Source organism: Hirundo rustica, chromosome 5 (genome assembly GCF_015227805.2).
Source record: "Hirundo rustica isolate bHirRus1 chromosome 5, bHirRus1.pri.v3, whole genome shotgun sequence".
Taxonomy (NCBI): domain Eukaryota; kingdom Metazoa; phylum Chordata; class Aves; order Passeriformes; family Hirundinidae; genus Hirundo; species Hirundo rustica.
The window spans coordinates 9,020,109-9,034,994 of record NC_053454.1 but is presented as its reverse complement, the minus strand read 5'-3'; the positions used below and the strand labels follow the sequence as shown (position 1 = coordinate 9,034,994).

The window sequence follows — 14,886 nt, the reverse complement described above, 5'->3', positions numbered from 1 at the left end:
TGTGTGTGAGCAGCCATATAAAGCTGACATGTTCGAAGGGCAACACTTCAAAAATCATATTTAGAAGATCTCAACAATCTTTTTATCTCAACAGTAAAAATAAAGAGGAAAATGAAAAAGAAACAAGAGGTGTTAGTGACCTCTGACACAAAAATCTCTACTCACCAGGTTCCTCAGAGCTAGTTGGAGTTCCAGGTTCTGAAGGAAGTGTTAGCATCTCATACCCACCTTTAGGACCTACAACACAGGAACACTGTTAATAGCTTTGGATTTAGGAATTTGTACAGTATCATCAAAGCCTATGCTTTTCTGGTTTTGACTTGTAACCTTTTAAACTAAATCATACAGAATAATCTCAGAAAGCATGAACAGCGGCTGGTGCTGACTTTTCTGTAACGGTGATGTCAGCATTTCCTCATGAGTGTAACACCAAGGAAATAAAATTTAGGACACTTTTACAACTATCCACACTGAAGGCCACTGAAGTCAACAGCAGTGCATTTTGCTGTACATCAGTGTGGGAGAAGAGCTATCTAGCATGTATGAATCAGGGAGCAATGCGTGGGTGATCTTGGGAGCATCTGGAAGACTTTTGTTAAAATTCCACCTCCAGCATGATGGATAACTTCTTGATTTCTGAAAAACCACCTAAAATGCTTTAGCTAGCCCTTAAAAAGATAACTTTGCTTTCCATGTGCAAATCACTGTCTTTACAAAGAAGACAGGCTGCACAACATCATTGGTCTTTCCTGGGCATGAAGCTGAAAAGAGATGCCCACATTTCTTCACGATCTCAGACTCTGCCCCCGTTAAAACCAGGCAAGCAAAAATGCTGTGTCCGTAGAATGAACATACTGCAATTAATTTTGAATGAGAAACACACATAATTCTATCTGCTGGCAGTGATTTTTTTTTCCTCTGTTATCATAAAGAGGTGTATTTAAATGTTGTGGGTGTTTTTTCCCAGCGTATCATTGTTAGGGTACAGGATTTCTCATGGCCTGAGGTGAATTTTTTTTGGTGGGTGCCCTTTGTTAAAGTGATGGCAGCATTTCACTGCTGTGAATAAAATCACTGCTTAAACTCTATCACTTATCTCATCTGTCACTGCCTCTTCTAAACTTATCCCATCTGTCAATGCCTTTCTGACAAAAATTCCTCAAAGCAAAAAACCCAAAGAAATACGTAAGCCTTACAATAGGGAATCAAATCATGCATTGCCTTTAATATTTTCTGAAGTTTAAATTAGTCTAAATTTACATGCACACACATACCTCATAATTACTTTTACTTACCAGCTTGGAGACTGTGCCCTCTATGCACTTTCAAAGACCCAGAAGCTGCCATGACAGAAGCACCACCTGTTTTCAAAGACAGAGATTCACATTAAATCTAAATACCTGTTTCATTTTTAGTAGATGTTTCTGAAACATCCAGGAAAAAAAAAAAATAAAGCACAAATAATTACAAATTATTGTTCTTCATTTAGGCAATTTAAAAAAAAGAAAAAAAAAAACAAAAAACCTGCTAAATTCTTTATCCTGAGTTTGTGGCATTAAAATCTAATTTTGTTGCTTTCTTTCTTTCGAGAGAAAGGATGCCTTCAGTAAAACCTAAGGATGCTGTCCCTCCCTGATTGTGGTGAGTACTACCTTCCTCACAGGGAAAGCTGTCTTGAGCTAAGAAGTAAAAGGTCAATGAGAACTGAACTCAGTTCTCCCAACTGGGAGATGCCTTTGCAATCCATAATGTAACTTCAGCAACAACAAAGTTTAAAATGTTCATTAAAATCTGGTCAGACTGGATCCAAAACCTATCTAAGTGAATGAGAAAACTGCGACGGTTCAGCAGTCCACCATCCATGTTTAGACATGGATACACCAGGCCAGAGGCAAGGGAACACAAGGGATCTGGTCCACAGGGATTGGATCCAGGTCACAGCACGTTCTTGTGAAACACCCTCCCAGTGTTCCAGCCAGGAAAGCTTTTTCATGGACACACCAGATGGCACAGCCAGCCTCCCTTCCCCAGCCCGAGCGTGGCCAGCAGGAAGCTGTATTAGGGAAGTTTGAGGAAACAAGAGCTATCGACCGAGAAAGCTGCAGGGTGGCGGTGCCCATGCAGCGCAGCTCATCTGCACACGCGGGTTCCTTCTTTAACCGGCAAACTCAGCAGCACCATCCACACCTGCTGGGAGTGGGATGACACCAGCCCAGGCAGCCCTGAACCTCTCTTGTCACCGTGGCATGAACTTCCTCACATGAATAATTGCGAGGGAACCTCTTGAGCAGTCGATGGAGCTGAAGAGGGATCGGGTGGGAGGCGGTGGGTATGAGTAACCCTGCCACTGGTGCCAGGGCGGCTCTGCCATGTGCTGCAGCCTGCTGGGGTTCACATGCAGAATTCACACTCTTCTGAGCTGATGAATAGTCTCTGAGCAGGTGAGCCACTGCTCTGCAGATTGTTTTTAAAATAGCGTCCAAAAATTACCATAGCTCTTATGCAACATGAAGAAATTCTGTAAGATAAATATTCTGAAATATCTAAAACTGGATGGCCTGGGAATCTAAAGAAAATGGCAATTTCTTTTTTTCCCCGCTCCTGTATAAAGTATATATACAATTTCAATTCTAAATCTAAGAGTTTCCAAGCTTGTAAAATTAACCCTACAATTTTATAAAATAAATCTTATTATTTCACTTAATGAGGACAATGGAATAAAACAATAATAAAAAAAACTATTTCAAAAAGGCACAACTAAATTAGAGCCTTCCGTTTGTTGTCTTTATGTACATGAAAGCATATATAGGGTAATCGAAGGCTATAAAATTAAATTTTAAAGTCTGCCATACTGAGAAACTGATCTTGTCTTTTAACAAATGAGATCAGATTGTAGAACCTTTACAGATTGTAGAACTCTGGTGAGGATGTAACAAGTAAAAATGTTATTTGTAATTTTGTTTTTAACAAGGCTGCTGATAAAAATAAATGCAAAAATAGGACAGCCCCAGGCTAGCCGATTTACTTATATTTTCAAAATATTTTTCATTTTCCTTTTTCCCACATCAATGCATCCTCTCTCTATGTTAAAAACATCAGAATATGTTTTATGAAGCCAAAAGCCTCACCTTACTTTGAAGAAAGATTACAGCCTCATGCTAATTCCAGCTTCATCACAAAACTAATGTGGGGTTGGGTTTTTTATTCCATCAAAAACTTGCTGCAATTCAGCAGAAATTATTCCAGAGGCATTGTGGATTTTTAAGCAACGTTTTTAGGATTTGTGAAGAACAGGAGACAGGAAAGGAGATTTAAAACATTAAGATATTCCAATCCATTTATGGTCAAGTTTAAATTTTCCCATTCAGAGCTTATTTAAAAGAACCATGTTAATGTTTCAGGATTTGACCTGTTGCGTTTTTCTCATTTCCAAATCTGGCAACTAACAAATATTTACATAGTCAAATCTCCCAGGGAATTTTTTTGAAGCTTTGAAATTCATCGTTATAAACACATGTCAACAGAGATCAACCTAGATATTTTCTTCCTTCTTCTTTTCAGCTACTGTCTAAACTGGTTTCTTATTCATGAATTCTAGGATAACACTTGCAGGAATGGAAAAAGGAAGTTAGCAAGATAAATTTCTGAACAAATAAAGTATCCAGCAGGAGGCAGATGCTCCCTTCCATTATTCTTTTCATTTTACAAGGGACTGTTAAGAATTTTTTTTTTTTTTTAATCAGTTTCCAGTTCTGTGGCTGACTTGCTCAAGTCTTTGTCAGAACTGACTATCCCATCAAGAGAGTTACTTCTGTTTTACTTTCCTCAATGTGTAAGAGGAAGAAGGTATTCAAAATGTGACAAAATTAAAACAATCTGCAGGATATTTTGAATTCCAACATTTGATTAGACTCAAAAGTTTAATGTAGCTCAGCAGAGACAACTATTTGAAATATTTTTCTAGCTTTATAGTTATTGCTTTATGCACATTCTTCAAAAAATGAGGACAGTTTATAGCACATGCTACAAGAAAGAGCCATAAAAATAAATTTAAAAAAAAAAAAAAAAAAAAAAAACCAACAAGAGGGAAGATGGAATATAGACTATAAACTGAGCTCACACAGTTTATCTTTTCAAATCTTCTGACCTATCATTGCATGACCAGTGAGGAAACACACACAACCCTGCATTGCATTTACCAAGGGATCAGTTCTCACTGCCCAGCCACTACTCTGCCTTCGAGGGGTACGTCACAAACTCTTCAGGTCTGGCCTGTTAAATCTCCTGACAAGAAATCAGGACAGAAGAAAACACCACATTCTGTGATTAAACCCCGCTTTTTGTTGAATTAAAACTAGCTTTATTATGAAGAACTTCGATCCGGTCACCCAAGCCACATCCCATCTCCTCCTTTGAAAACAGTTCCCTTGCTTAAAGAAGCATCCAAAGGCTAAAGTGACAGATTGACAGGAGAAACACTGCAAGTACACCAGGAGGTTGTTTCATGTAAATGTAATAGGAGACTTCCTGCTGCTGTATATTTGCCCTACAAAGCTTCCCTGTTCATTCTCTTTGATTTTCAAAGTAATTTCATATATTTCCGGCTGTACAAATGGCAAGACATAAAAGCTGAAGGGGATACCTTAAAAATGCTTATTGCTCTACAGGTTTCTCCATATTCAGAAATGCCTCCTGTCTCTCTAGCAGACAACTTTAAAAGTGGTAGAATCTCTCAAAATTAGAAATGCATTCAAGCACTCTGCTCAAATATTGCTCCTCAAAGATGTCTAGTTAGTCTGTGCAAAAAATAACAGAGGATCCAACTACCTCTTGGTATTCTTCATCTTCCCATGCTGTGGGCCATTGCAGCCCAGCCTCCTATCCTTAAAAATGCAAAAGCATTAAGCTAAAATTATTATCATTTTCCTGTGCCAGGAAATTCAGTGTCTGCGTTTTTTGGTTTTTTTTTTTTTTTTAAAAAAGACACCTTCAAAGATGCTTTACATATATTTAATTCAAAAATCTTGATACATGTGAAGCTCAGGATCTACGCTCAGGGATGAAGGCCACACAGAAAACCAAAATATTTTTTAAAAAATTGAAATAATCACTATATGTGCAAATAATGTCCTCACCTTTTTGTTCTAGAAGGCTGGGATATGTAATTTCCCCAGATTTCCGTATCAGAGAAGGCATGGGGAAGCAAATAATGTGGAAATGAAGGACAGCACTAGAGGGTTACTGTGCCACGGACTCACCGCCTTCTGTCACCCCCAAAACAGAGAACAGGAACCTGATGGATCTGCTCAGCCCACAGGATGAAGCAGCAGCATTGGAATCATTCCCTGACATGGTTTCCCCACAGTTTTCTTTCCCCCCTGGGAAAAGGCCCCTCTTACTTCAGACAGTCACCAAGGCCAACATTTAGCTCATAAATGCAATACGTCACTTTTTCTGAGCTCCTGTATTTCTTCCCCTACAGAATTATTTTGAGTGGACTTGTAGAATAAAGCAGGACCAAGAAAAAGCATGCCCTGGTATGGCAGGGTTTCATTAATCAGCTTCTCATTAGAATGATGTTTTTCTATTACAGAGTTTAGCCCTATAAGGTATGAGATGACATATCTATGGTAGACTGTTCAACACACAGTCCTTTACTGGCTCAATAAAAATATCAGTGCACTTGGTCTTCCTACATCTGAAGAGCTGACAGCACATATCCTGAAAAAAAAAAGTGAGAATCGTAAATTGTTTTCAACCAAAGCAATAATAGCCACCATAATATGGCCCAGATTCTTCTTTCTCATTGCTCTGAATTACTTCCTTAAAAGCTGACTCCTAAGCTCGGAATAAAAGTATCATGCTGCATAGGTATGCAATAAAAATATTTAAAATTGCACAAGAAAGCACCTAGTTTTCCATCAGAAAAGCTAAGCTGTCAGACAGCTGACTTCATTATCAGCACCTGTTATATACTTAATTTTATTCTTTCTTCTTGTCTGCCTGTCTTGAGTCACTCTCTACCTAAGAAAAATTTAAGAGATACAGCATTCATAATCAGCATTCAGGTGGTATTTTAGCTGAATTTGTTTGCTGTTTATTCCTTAATTCATGCCCTCAGAACATTTCCCTCCAAGCACTGGGTAGCTTTGGTATTGCAAGCAAAGAGGCAGTCAGAGAGCGTCTGTTGCAATGCTGATGAATTTGCTCCTATGGAACAAGAGGGAAAATGGAAAAAAGAAGAGAGATGATTTACAAGTCAAAACGCAATATTGAACGTGCACTGCTTCCCTGGGAGCATATTTGTTACTTGCCCATTCAACTGCCGGCTTTTGCAAAGCCGGAGCTCATGGCACAGAGGTACAGGGAGCTCAGACCTCTCTCTGGGAAGTTTAATTTGAGTGTTGAAGCACTCAGGGATGGCCCTGGCTCGTGGGAATGCCCAGGCAGCCAGCGCCTCTGTGGGAATCGGGGAAGGATGAAAATTTCTGAAGTATGGTGCATAGGGAGCTGGCACGAAACGCCTTCTCCAGGGACTGCAGTGTCCCTAAGCACTTCTGCAAGCTATTCCAGCTACCAGCCTCCCTTCTCTAAATAGGAGCCTTGGGATTCACTCTGCTCAGCTCATATGGAAGGGGTTGGCAGCTAAGGACAGGAATAGTGGCGTTTCCCTAAGGACAAAAATAGTGGCATTTCCCCTCCACACAAAACAGCCTCGTGGTTTAAACGTCGTTCATAAAAGAAGATTGCTGCGACAGAGTTCTACTCAACTGAGAAAACACGAATTTTTGGAAGGAAATCATTCACCCTTATGAGTAAGAGCTGGAGGTTCCTTATCTAAGGTGTTGCAATGGAATAGAAAGGAGAACACGATTTAAATAAGAGGCCTAAATTACGATGAGAAACAGCACAACTGCTAGGAAATACATTGTAAACGTAAGAACGGCAGAGGTCTGAGGATGATTCAAGGTGGATTAAGGATTGTCACTGCAGAACTAAACAAACATCTGTCAGACACACACAGAGGAACAGCCACACCTCAGGGCAGAGACTCTCTAGACAACCACTTCATTCCTATTTTTCCTACAATACTTTGGTTTATAGTTCCAGAAAGATAATGAAGATAATGAAAAGCTCTTCAGCTCACCATTCTGTGAAGGAATGTACAGTCTATTGTCTCAACACTGAATGTGAATCTTATTCATGATCCCTTAACTCAAAGCACATAAGCAGTTCCTGAGAAAAAGACCTACAGAGATATCTGAAATTGCAACCACCAAATCAAGCTACAGGATTTCTTAAGCAGTCATGAGAGTCTCTGGACAGGTCCCATGAGAACTGCTCACACAAAAGTGTACTGAACTGAGGTGTCTCCAGAATCCATCAGTCTCAGGAAATCTGAATCCTATTTTTGTACCTCTATCCTGTCATGATATTTTGAGGTCCATTATAACTATAAATGCAGTCTATTACACTTAAGAGCACACATTCACACATCATACAACTCCAAAGAATCCCTTACCTTTATCTGTAGTACAAAACTATAACAATAGGAACATTTTCCTCCTACAAACTCAAGTAATCCAATTCAGTCTCTCTTTCTAATCAATATTTACAAAGTTATTTATAATAAAGGCAACCAAATTATTTAAAATAGAGTTAAATGATTCACCCCAACTTGTTGGGTTTTTTTTTTCCCATCTAGTAATCCAACTTAGAATTGTTGCCATATTTAGAACCCTTTTCTGTTTGCCATTAGAATGAAACACAATTCTCTAGAGTTGCTGACTCTGTTGCTCAGCATATCTAACTAAAAGGAGAAAGAGAATACCCACATTGCCCACCAATAAACTGAAAAATACACAAAAAATTGATCTGTGACTGTTTAATTCCATGTCTTGCTACAGAACTGAGACATTCAAGAGCAAAAATATTGCATAAAATATGTAGGTACCTGTAGACCAGGATGCAATGGGATTGTATTCTACAGTGTATTTGAATGAAAATATGATAAAAAATGTGTTTGTGAGTTAGTGAATTGCTACAATAGGAAATTTTATATCTGGGTGTTGGGTCATTGTACAATCATCCACGATAGCAGAGGCATATGCATAATACAGGTTTTGAAAGAAGTTACCTCAAATTAGTGTGTCTTCATCTTATTATCCAGCAATGGATAATAACCTCTCATAAGAGAGAACCATAAACAAGTCCTAATGCAGTTCCTTTAGTCCAACAGAACAGTGTGGATGACTGCTCAGCGCCCTGGGACATTCAGTTAATACCTTAGATTAAATATTCAAATGCTACAGAATTATTGTGAAAGCTTTGCAATGCCAAGTTCAATTATACTTTAAATTTCACATGTGTGAAAGACATAACTTTAATATGAAGAAATAATAATAATAATAATTAAATGAAATATCCAAGGACAATAAAAATGTAATGAGACACAGAAAATTTCAGCTCCTTTTGTATTTTGAAAAATAGTTTTAGCATTGAAGAATAAAATTGTACTGGTATAGTGGAGCCTTTGAGAGGTGAAACCCCACAAAGAAAACTTCAGTCACTGCCTTTAGATGCTGCATTTGCCTTAAGTATTTATACTTACTCCTGCAAGAGTTCACCTGCTCTGACTTCTTCAATTGTGTATCTTTTTTCCGTTGATATAAAAATCTGTCCTGTATTTCTGCAGTTCCAATTTGCTTCATGATAGGTTTTATCAAAACAGCTAACTCCTTCATATGCATGAGGAGTCTGAGATTAAGTTTTTTGTCAGATGTTGTTTGCATTCAAAATTAACTTGATGCTGAAATTAATACAGAAATAACATTCTGCCCACCGCAAGCAGCAGAAGTTTCTCTGTATTTAAACACACTTTAATCATAAGTGTTCTGGTTTCCTTTGTTTGAGTGGAGGACTAGAAACTTGAGTACCAGGGGGAAAGATAAAATTAATGATCCAATTTGGGCTTCTACTTACAACTCTGTGAATCAAGAGTAATTCGACTGACTTGAGTGGTATAACTAGCTACAAGATCTGCTAAATCCTTCTGGATTTTCTCCTGCTAAGACAGACAAAGGAAGCGAGTTACTTTTAACCTTCTCTAGAGACACCTCCTGATCCTGAGTATCTTACTGGATTTGTTCACCCAAGTATCCATCAGTTACATTGCTATATGGATTTGCCAAGGTTTTTTAAAGTAGTAAAGAAATCCGAGCACAAAGAGTTGTTCCATGTCTATTGAAGAGGGGCATCCTATGGAATTAAATGGATCTGATGAATTATCAGGTAAACTTCCATTTAAGAAATGGAAAAGCATTTAAGATACTAACCAAGTTCTTTGCACAGATCTCTCTAAGGTCTAAGAGGGAGAGAAATCGCACAAAACCAAATGCTTATGAAGTATTTTCATTGAAGAAAAATAATAATTCAAAGGTGCCAGATCAGTTTGGCTGCATTAGACTGGGAACTCGGGTGACCAACACATTCTACTGATAGAGAGGTTTACAGTGCAAGGATGGTCAGTGCCTCTACCTAAATAATCTTCCTGGGCCAGTGTCCTCTCATTACTGATTTTTTTGGCCAATGAGTAGTTTCACTGACATGCAAGAAGCATCTCCCAGTTGCTTCTGGTAAAGATTCATTACTGTGATTTTGTTTTATTTAGGAAACTAGCTATACACACTGAACATATAAATCAAGTTTGCCTTTGGTGCTAATACAGCCTAAAATGAAAAATTGCTTGGTGTTCTTGGAATATGTAAGTAGAAAGGCACTAGACAGCTTTTTAAAGAATCTGACCGCTTTGAACCTCTATAGATTAGCAAAAAAAAGGGGGGGGAAGGGGGAAAAACAAAGATATTAATATTTTCAACCAAGGTTGTTACAGACTATAATGTATTTTGTAACTGCCAGTCAAGAATTGCAGCAGCAAAAGCACCCACAAACAGGACACCTCTCAATATAGTATTTAGTTCTGCTTCCATAAATCTTCTGTTTCTCTTAGCACAATTTGAGACTTGAACATCATTGTTAAATAGAGCAAATAATTAAATCTCTCCTACCTGATATAGCTGGTAAGACTCCAGACTGTAATACTGCTGTTCCCTAAAGAAAACAGAAAATTTTAGAATGAAAAATCTTTACACAAATTAGAAACCTAACAAAATCTAGGAAGTATATTGTCCTGGTTTAAGACAAATTTGTGAGGAAACCCAAAAGTAGTAGGCAGGGAAGGAAATCAGAAACATGGCCAAAATTTAATTTTTGAAAGAGAAAAAACATCCCACAGCATTTCAGAAAATATTAGATTATACTTGACAAAGATGCAAAAATGCCAACAGAAGTTTGGTGTGTGAAATTACATCAGATCTGGGACACCACTGAAATTATAGGAATGACAACTACAAAATAACTACAAGGATCAGCCTTGATTAGATAAAGAAATGAGCATGAGATAATAAAATAAATTCAGTCTTTAAGATTGTCTTCATTTCCCCTTTCAGTACATCATATTCTATTATTTCTGCAACTCTGAGGCCTCCTGCTGCAATCCTCTGTAAGGGAGAGATTTCAGTAACAGTGGCAACCGCAAAGGCAACTCAGCGCCAAGAACAGAAAGATGTAAAAGCTACCTTTTATAATTCTACAAAACACAGCAAAACATGCTTTAGCCTGTAGGAGAGACTTTTAAAATTGTTATGGCATCATGTACAAATGTAAGAGCGTGGTTTTCAAACGCAGAGCATAACTCAGATCTTAACCCCCCAATGATTACATCAAAGGACAAAGGGGGTAAGTGACCTCACTCAAATCCATATGCTTTTCTTATGCCTGCTATGAAACTCAGACAACACCTAACATGATTATCTGAGGCCTGCAGGCCTCATAGCATTACTCATAAGTTAAATATCCTTCTAACATCTAAACTTCTAGCTGTGGCCCAGGAGCTGAGTGCTGGGGTCTGGGATGCTGTTGGCTCCAGCCACCCCAGCACTACAACAGCCCCGTAAGCAGATACGCGGCACTCGTGTACCACACACCACGAGCTGCATGGCCAGGGCTATTTTAGCTCTGCTACTGATCTGGCTGCTGTCAGATGACAGTCATTTTTTATGCTCTGCTTCCAAATATCTTGGGTAGAGTTCAATGATAGATGTTAGGAGAACCGGCTGGTTTGATGTGCTGGGTCATCATTCATCGATTAGCTCAGTTGCCCTAAAGAGCTAAATGGAATTTAAGCCTGGCATTTCTTTCTGTGTGTACAAATAACCACCAGGGCACATAATACTTTTCACAATCGAAATGGATTTTCTTTTTCTCCTTCTGTGTATATTTGGAATATCTTTGCCTTTCTCTCACCTTGTTTTTTTCGTTTTAAAATTTTGTTTTATTATATTCAAATTTTCACTCACTTTTAATTTAATGAAATAAGTGATTGATCACACCAGTTCTCATTAAAAAAAAATAATAATAATTAAAAAATCAGCATTTAGAAATACAGTCCCAAAAAGTCCAGATCATCTAATACAACCTCCACAGCAAGGAGCAAAGATACTGTACTGCACAGTTTCCTGGCTATGGAAGAAATTTTGCCAGATTCATAGTGACAAATAGTGCCAATACAGCTTCACAAGCTCACCTCTGTGGCGTTAAAAGGAGCCAGATGCTTGCAAGTTAGATAGATAGAAATTAAAAAAAAAGGAAACTATTGTCTTCAAACTTATTTTTCCCATTATTGGCTATGATGGATAGATGATCAATATTAACCAAGCATTTTCACAGAGCCAAAATATTTTTGTTTCCTATTTTGCCTCCTAAAAAGAAGTAACCTACACTTCCAAGAAAAAGCAGACTAACTTCTGTTGGTTTGAATACTGAGCAGGGCTCCATCATCACTGGCAAGAGGAATGAAATGCCAGTCACCTGATAACTGTGTCAACATTTCAGACACACCTCATCAGCCACAGCTTATGTAATTCCCTTTGTGTATCTTTAGAAATAAAGCTTTTCTTTCAGCTCATCTAAGTTTGGCAGCTTTTTATAGCTCCATTATTCTGCGCCCACTGAGAGTTAGAGTTCCCAGCACAGGAAAGATGAACCTCTTGGAGCAGGTCCAGAGCATGGACAGAAAATTATGGGAGGGCTGGAGCACCTCTCCTTTGAGGAAAGGCTGAGAGGGTTAGGGATGTCCAGCCTGGAAAAGAGAAGGCTCCAGGGCACCTTGGAGCAGCCCTTCAGTACTTACAGGGCGTTATAAGAAAGATGGGGACAGACTTTTTAGCAGGCTCTGAAGTGATAGGACAAAGGGTAATGGTTTTAAAATAAAAGAGGATAGATTTAGACTGGATATAAGGAATCATTTTTTTACTATGAGGGTGGTGAAACACTGGCACAGGTCACCCAGAGAAGTTGTGGATGCCTCATCCCTGAAAACATGCAAGATTAGGCTGTATGGGGCTCTGGGGAACCTGACCTAGTGGAAATACTCCCTACTTACAGCAGAGGTGTTAAACTGGGTAACCCTCAAATGTCCCTTCCAGCACAAAATATCCTATAATTTTTAGGTCTCTTTTGCTTTATTCTAAGTACATATATGAAGTTTTGTCCCAGTCTGAGTCCTCAGACTGGAAGAAGAAAGGCTCAACATAAATGAGATGCTCCCAGATTCTTCTTGTTATGAAACAGCATTTTGTACTTGACAGTAATATAAGCAAATATTTGCATTGTGAGAGTTTTATTCTGCACATACCAAAAATGGACACATAAACAGAGGCTTGATTGCAACATTGGTCAAATACTTAATTTTCACAGAGGAGATGATCTAGATTCGTTTTTTCCCTCTCCCTTCCTGTATTTTAATGCTATTATGTAGTAACAAGACTACACAAAACACCCAGCTTTTCGAGAGGGAACCACGAAAATCATGACTCAAAATCCCTGAGTCCCTGAAAAGCAGGAACTGTGAAGCAGACTTCAACAACAACAAGCAAACACTCTTCTCTCTGCTGTGTGTAGCTGGTGGCACATCATCACAACCCCCTGACAGCTCCACATAGTTTGTGTGTAGAGAGAGGCAGCAGACCACAGTCACATAATACAGCTTATTGCAATTAACTTGAACTATCAGAAACTTCACAAAGGAGAAAAGGGCTCAATGAGAGATCCTGAATGAAGATTTTGCAATCAGCATCACAAAGAAAAGTTTAAGATGCTTTTAGAAAATTGAAGAGAAAAAGTTCTGCAAAGCTCAGATATTTCAGCAAAAAGGAACAAGTCCCTAGTGAAACTGACAGTTAAAGTATTTTTCTCATAAGGATTAAAGACTATGATTTATTCTATTATTCTAAATCACAGTGAAATTTAAAGCTTGAATGCTTAGGCTGCCACAAGAAAAACAAAATTCCCAGGAAAGGTCAATAAACACAGGCACATGGAGGAACCTATAAAGGTCATCTGCCTTGATGGGCTCTTTCACCCACCAGTTGATCAGGTCCAGAACAAAAGATACAAAATTTTTAAACTTTATGATCCTTCTTAACAGCTCCAAATGAAACAAACTCCTGCCCATAGCATGTTTCAGGTGCAGGGCTCCAATTTCAGCCACAAACCCCCGATTGCTCAGCTTCATCTGTCACAAGCCAACTGCCGCTCTACAGAAAGATTGCTGAAGTCAGTTCAGAAACATCTCCACTTGCTCAGCCAAGCCCAAACATCAGCTATTTTATGAGGCATGAAGCTGGCAATTTCAGTGGCACTGGCAAGCTGTGAGCTGTGCCACATTAAAATATACCCCTTCAAATATAACCCTGTGGGATAATCAAGCTCTGCTCATCTACAAGTTAACAGGTCTTGTTTAAAAACAAAAGGTGAGAAACAACCATAGGTATTTTTTAATTCTAGTCCAGATTTGTGTCACTATCTTCTCTCACACCATTTTTTACAGAGGTCTCTGCAGTTGTGATTCTTATATGCTTCTGCTGAGGCACCTCCTGGTCCTTGCTCTGGGCTTCCCAGCTGCCTGCAGCCAGGAGCCACTTGTCACACAACCCAAAACACAACCATTAACATCAGAACGTGATCACTACCTCCAAAAATGACACAACTTGCCTATAGCACACTCAGAAGCTGTCCAGTCATGGGAGAGAAAGAAATGCTGGGCTGAGTTCCCTACCACAAAAGCCAGTAGCTGGATCCATCTGCCAGGCAGCAGAAATTCAGATGCTGGAGTCTCAGTTGCAACACTGAAGGGTCAAATTTCCAGCTCTGCTACCGATAATATATAAGCCCACAGGGAAACTGACACTGCAACAAGGCACATGATTCACTCTTGTCTTTTGTTTTTCAAAACCAGACCTAGAACTACTACACACTGAGAGTCACACTAGGAGTGTGCTGAACTGGACTGTAATGCAATTACATGGTCACATACCAATTTTTCCATGAGACATCTGTCTCATTCAGCGCATGAGAGAGACACAGGGGTACAATCCAGATGGCATGAGCAATGGTAAATCTGTCAATTCCTTAACAGTGAGGAGCTTAACTTTTCAACCTAAACAACATCCTTTTAAACAGTCTCTTGCACAGAAGCATTCAGATAGAATTCTAGAGGAAGCAGCTATGCAATACAATCCAAGGCATATAATATACCTGGTGGAAACACATCAGTGATGTTTGTGTCTATCTCCAGGCATAGCTACAAGCCAAGCTTGCATGTTGCTAGATAAAATTATAAGTCGGGAGAATGTACAGCTGGCCCAAAGCAGAAACACTCACTCCAAGTGGATAGCAAAGTCTGAAGGCACACATCAAACCCTCCTAAACTGTCCTATCACCAATATCAGCTAGACAGTTTGTGAGTACAGAGATATGCCCAAAATT

The 14,886-nt window shown here is 38.9% G+C and overlaps 1 protein-coding gene across 6 annotated transcripts in view; it reads right to left on the bottom strand.

The window, feature by feature from the left end:
- Window positions 1-14,886, bottom strand: part of DOK7 (docking protein 7) — a 57,979-nt gene that overhangs the window by 5,319 nt on the left and 37,774 nt on the right. For all 6 annotated transcript variants that reach the window (XM_040064812.2, XM_040064814.2, XM_040064811.2 and 3 more), the window contains 3 exons: window positions 10,068-10,110; window positions 1,296-1,361; window positions 166-237 (listed from right to left, as the gene is read on the bottom strand). In XM_040064812.2, the coding sequence (XP_039920746.1) occupies window positions 166-237; window positions 1,296-1,361; window positions 10,068-10,110 (181 nt within the window). The remainder of the gene's footprint in view (window positions 1-165; window positions 238-1,295; window positions 1,362-10,067; window positions 10,111-14,886) is intronic.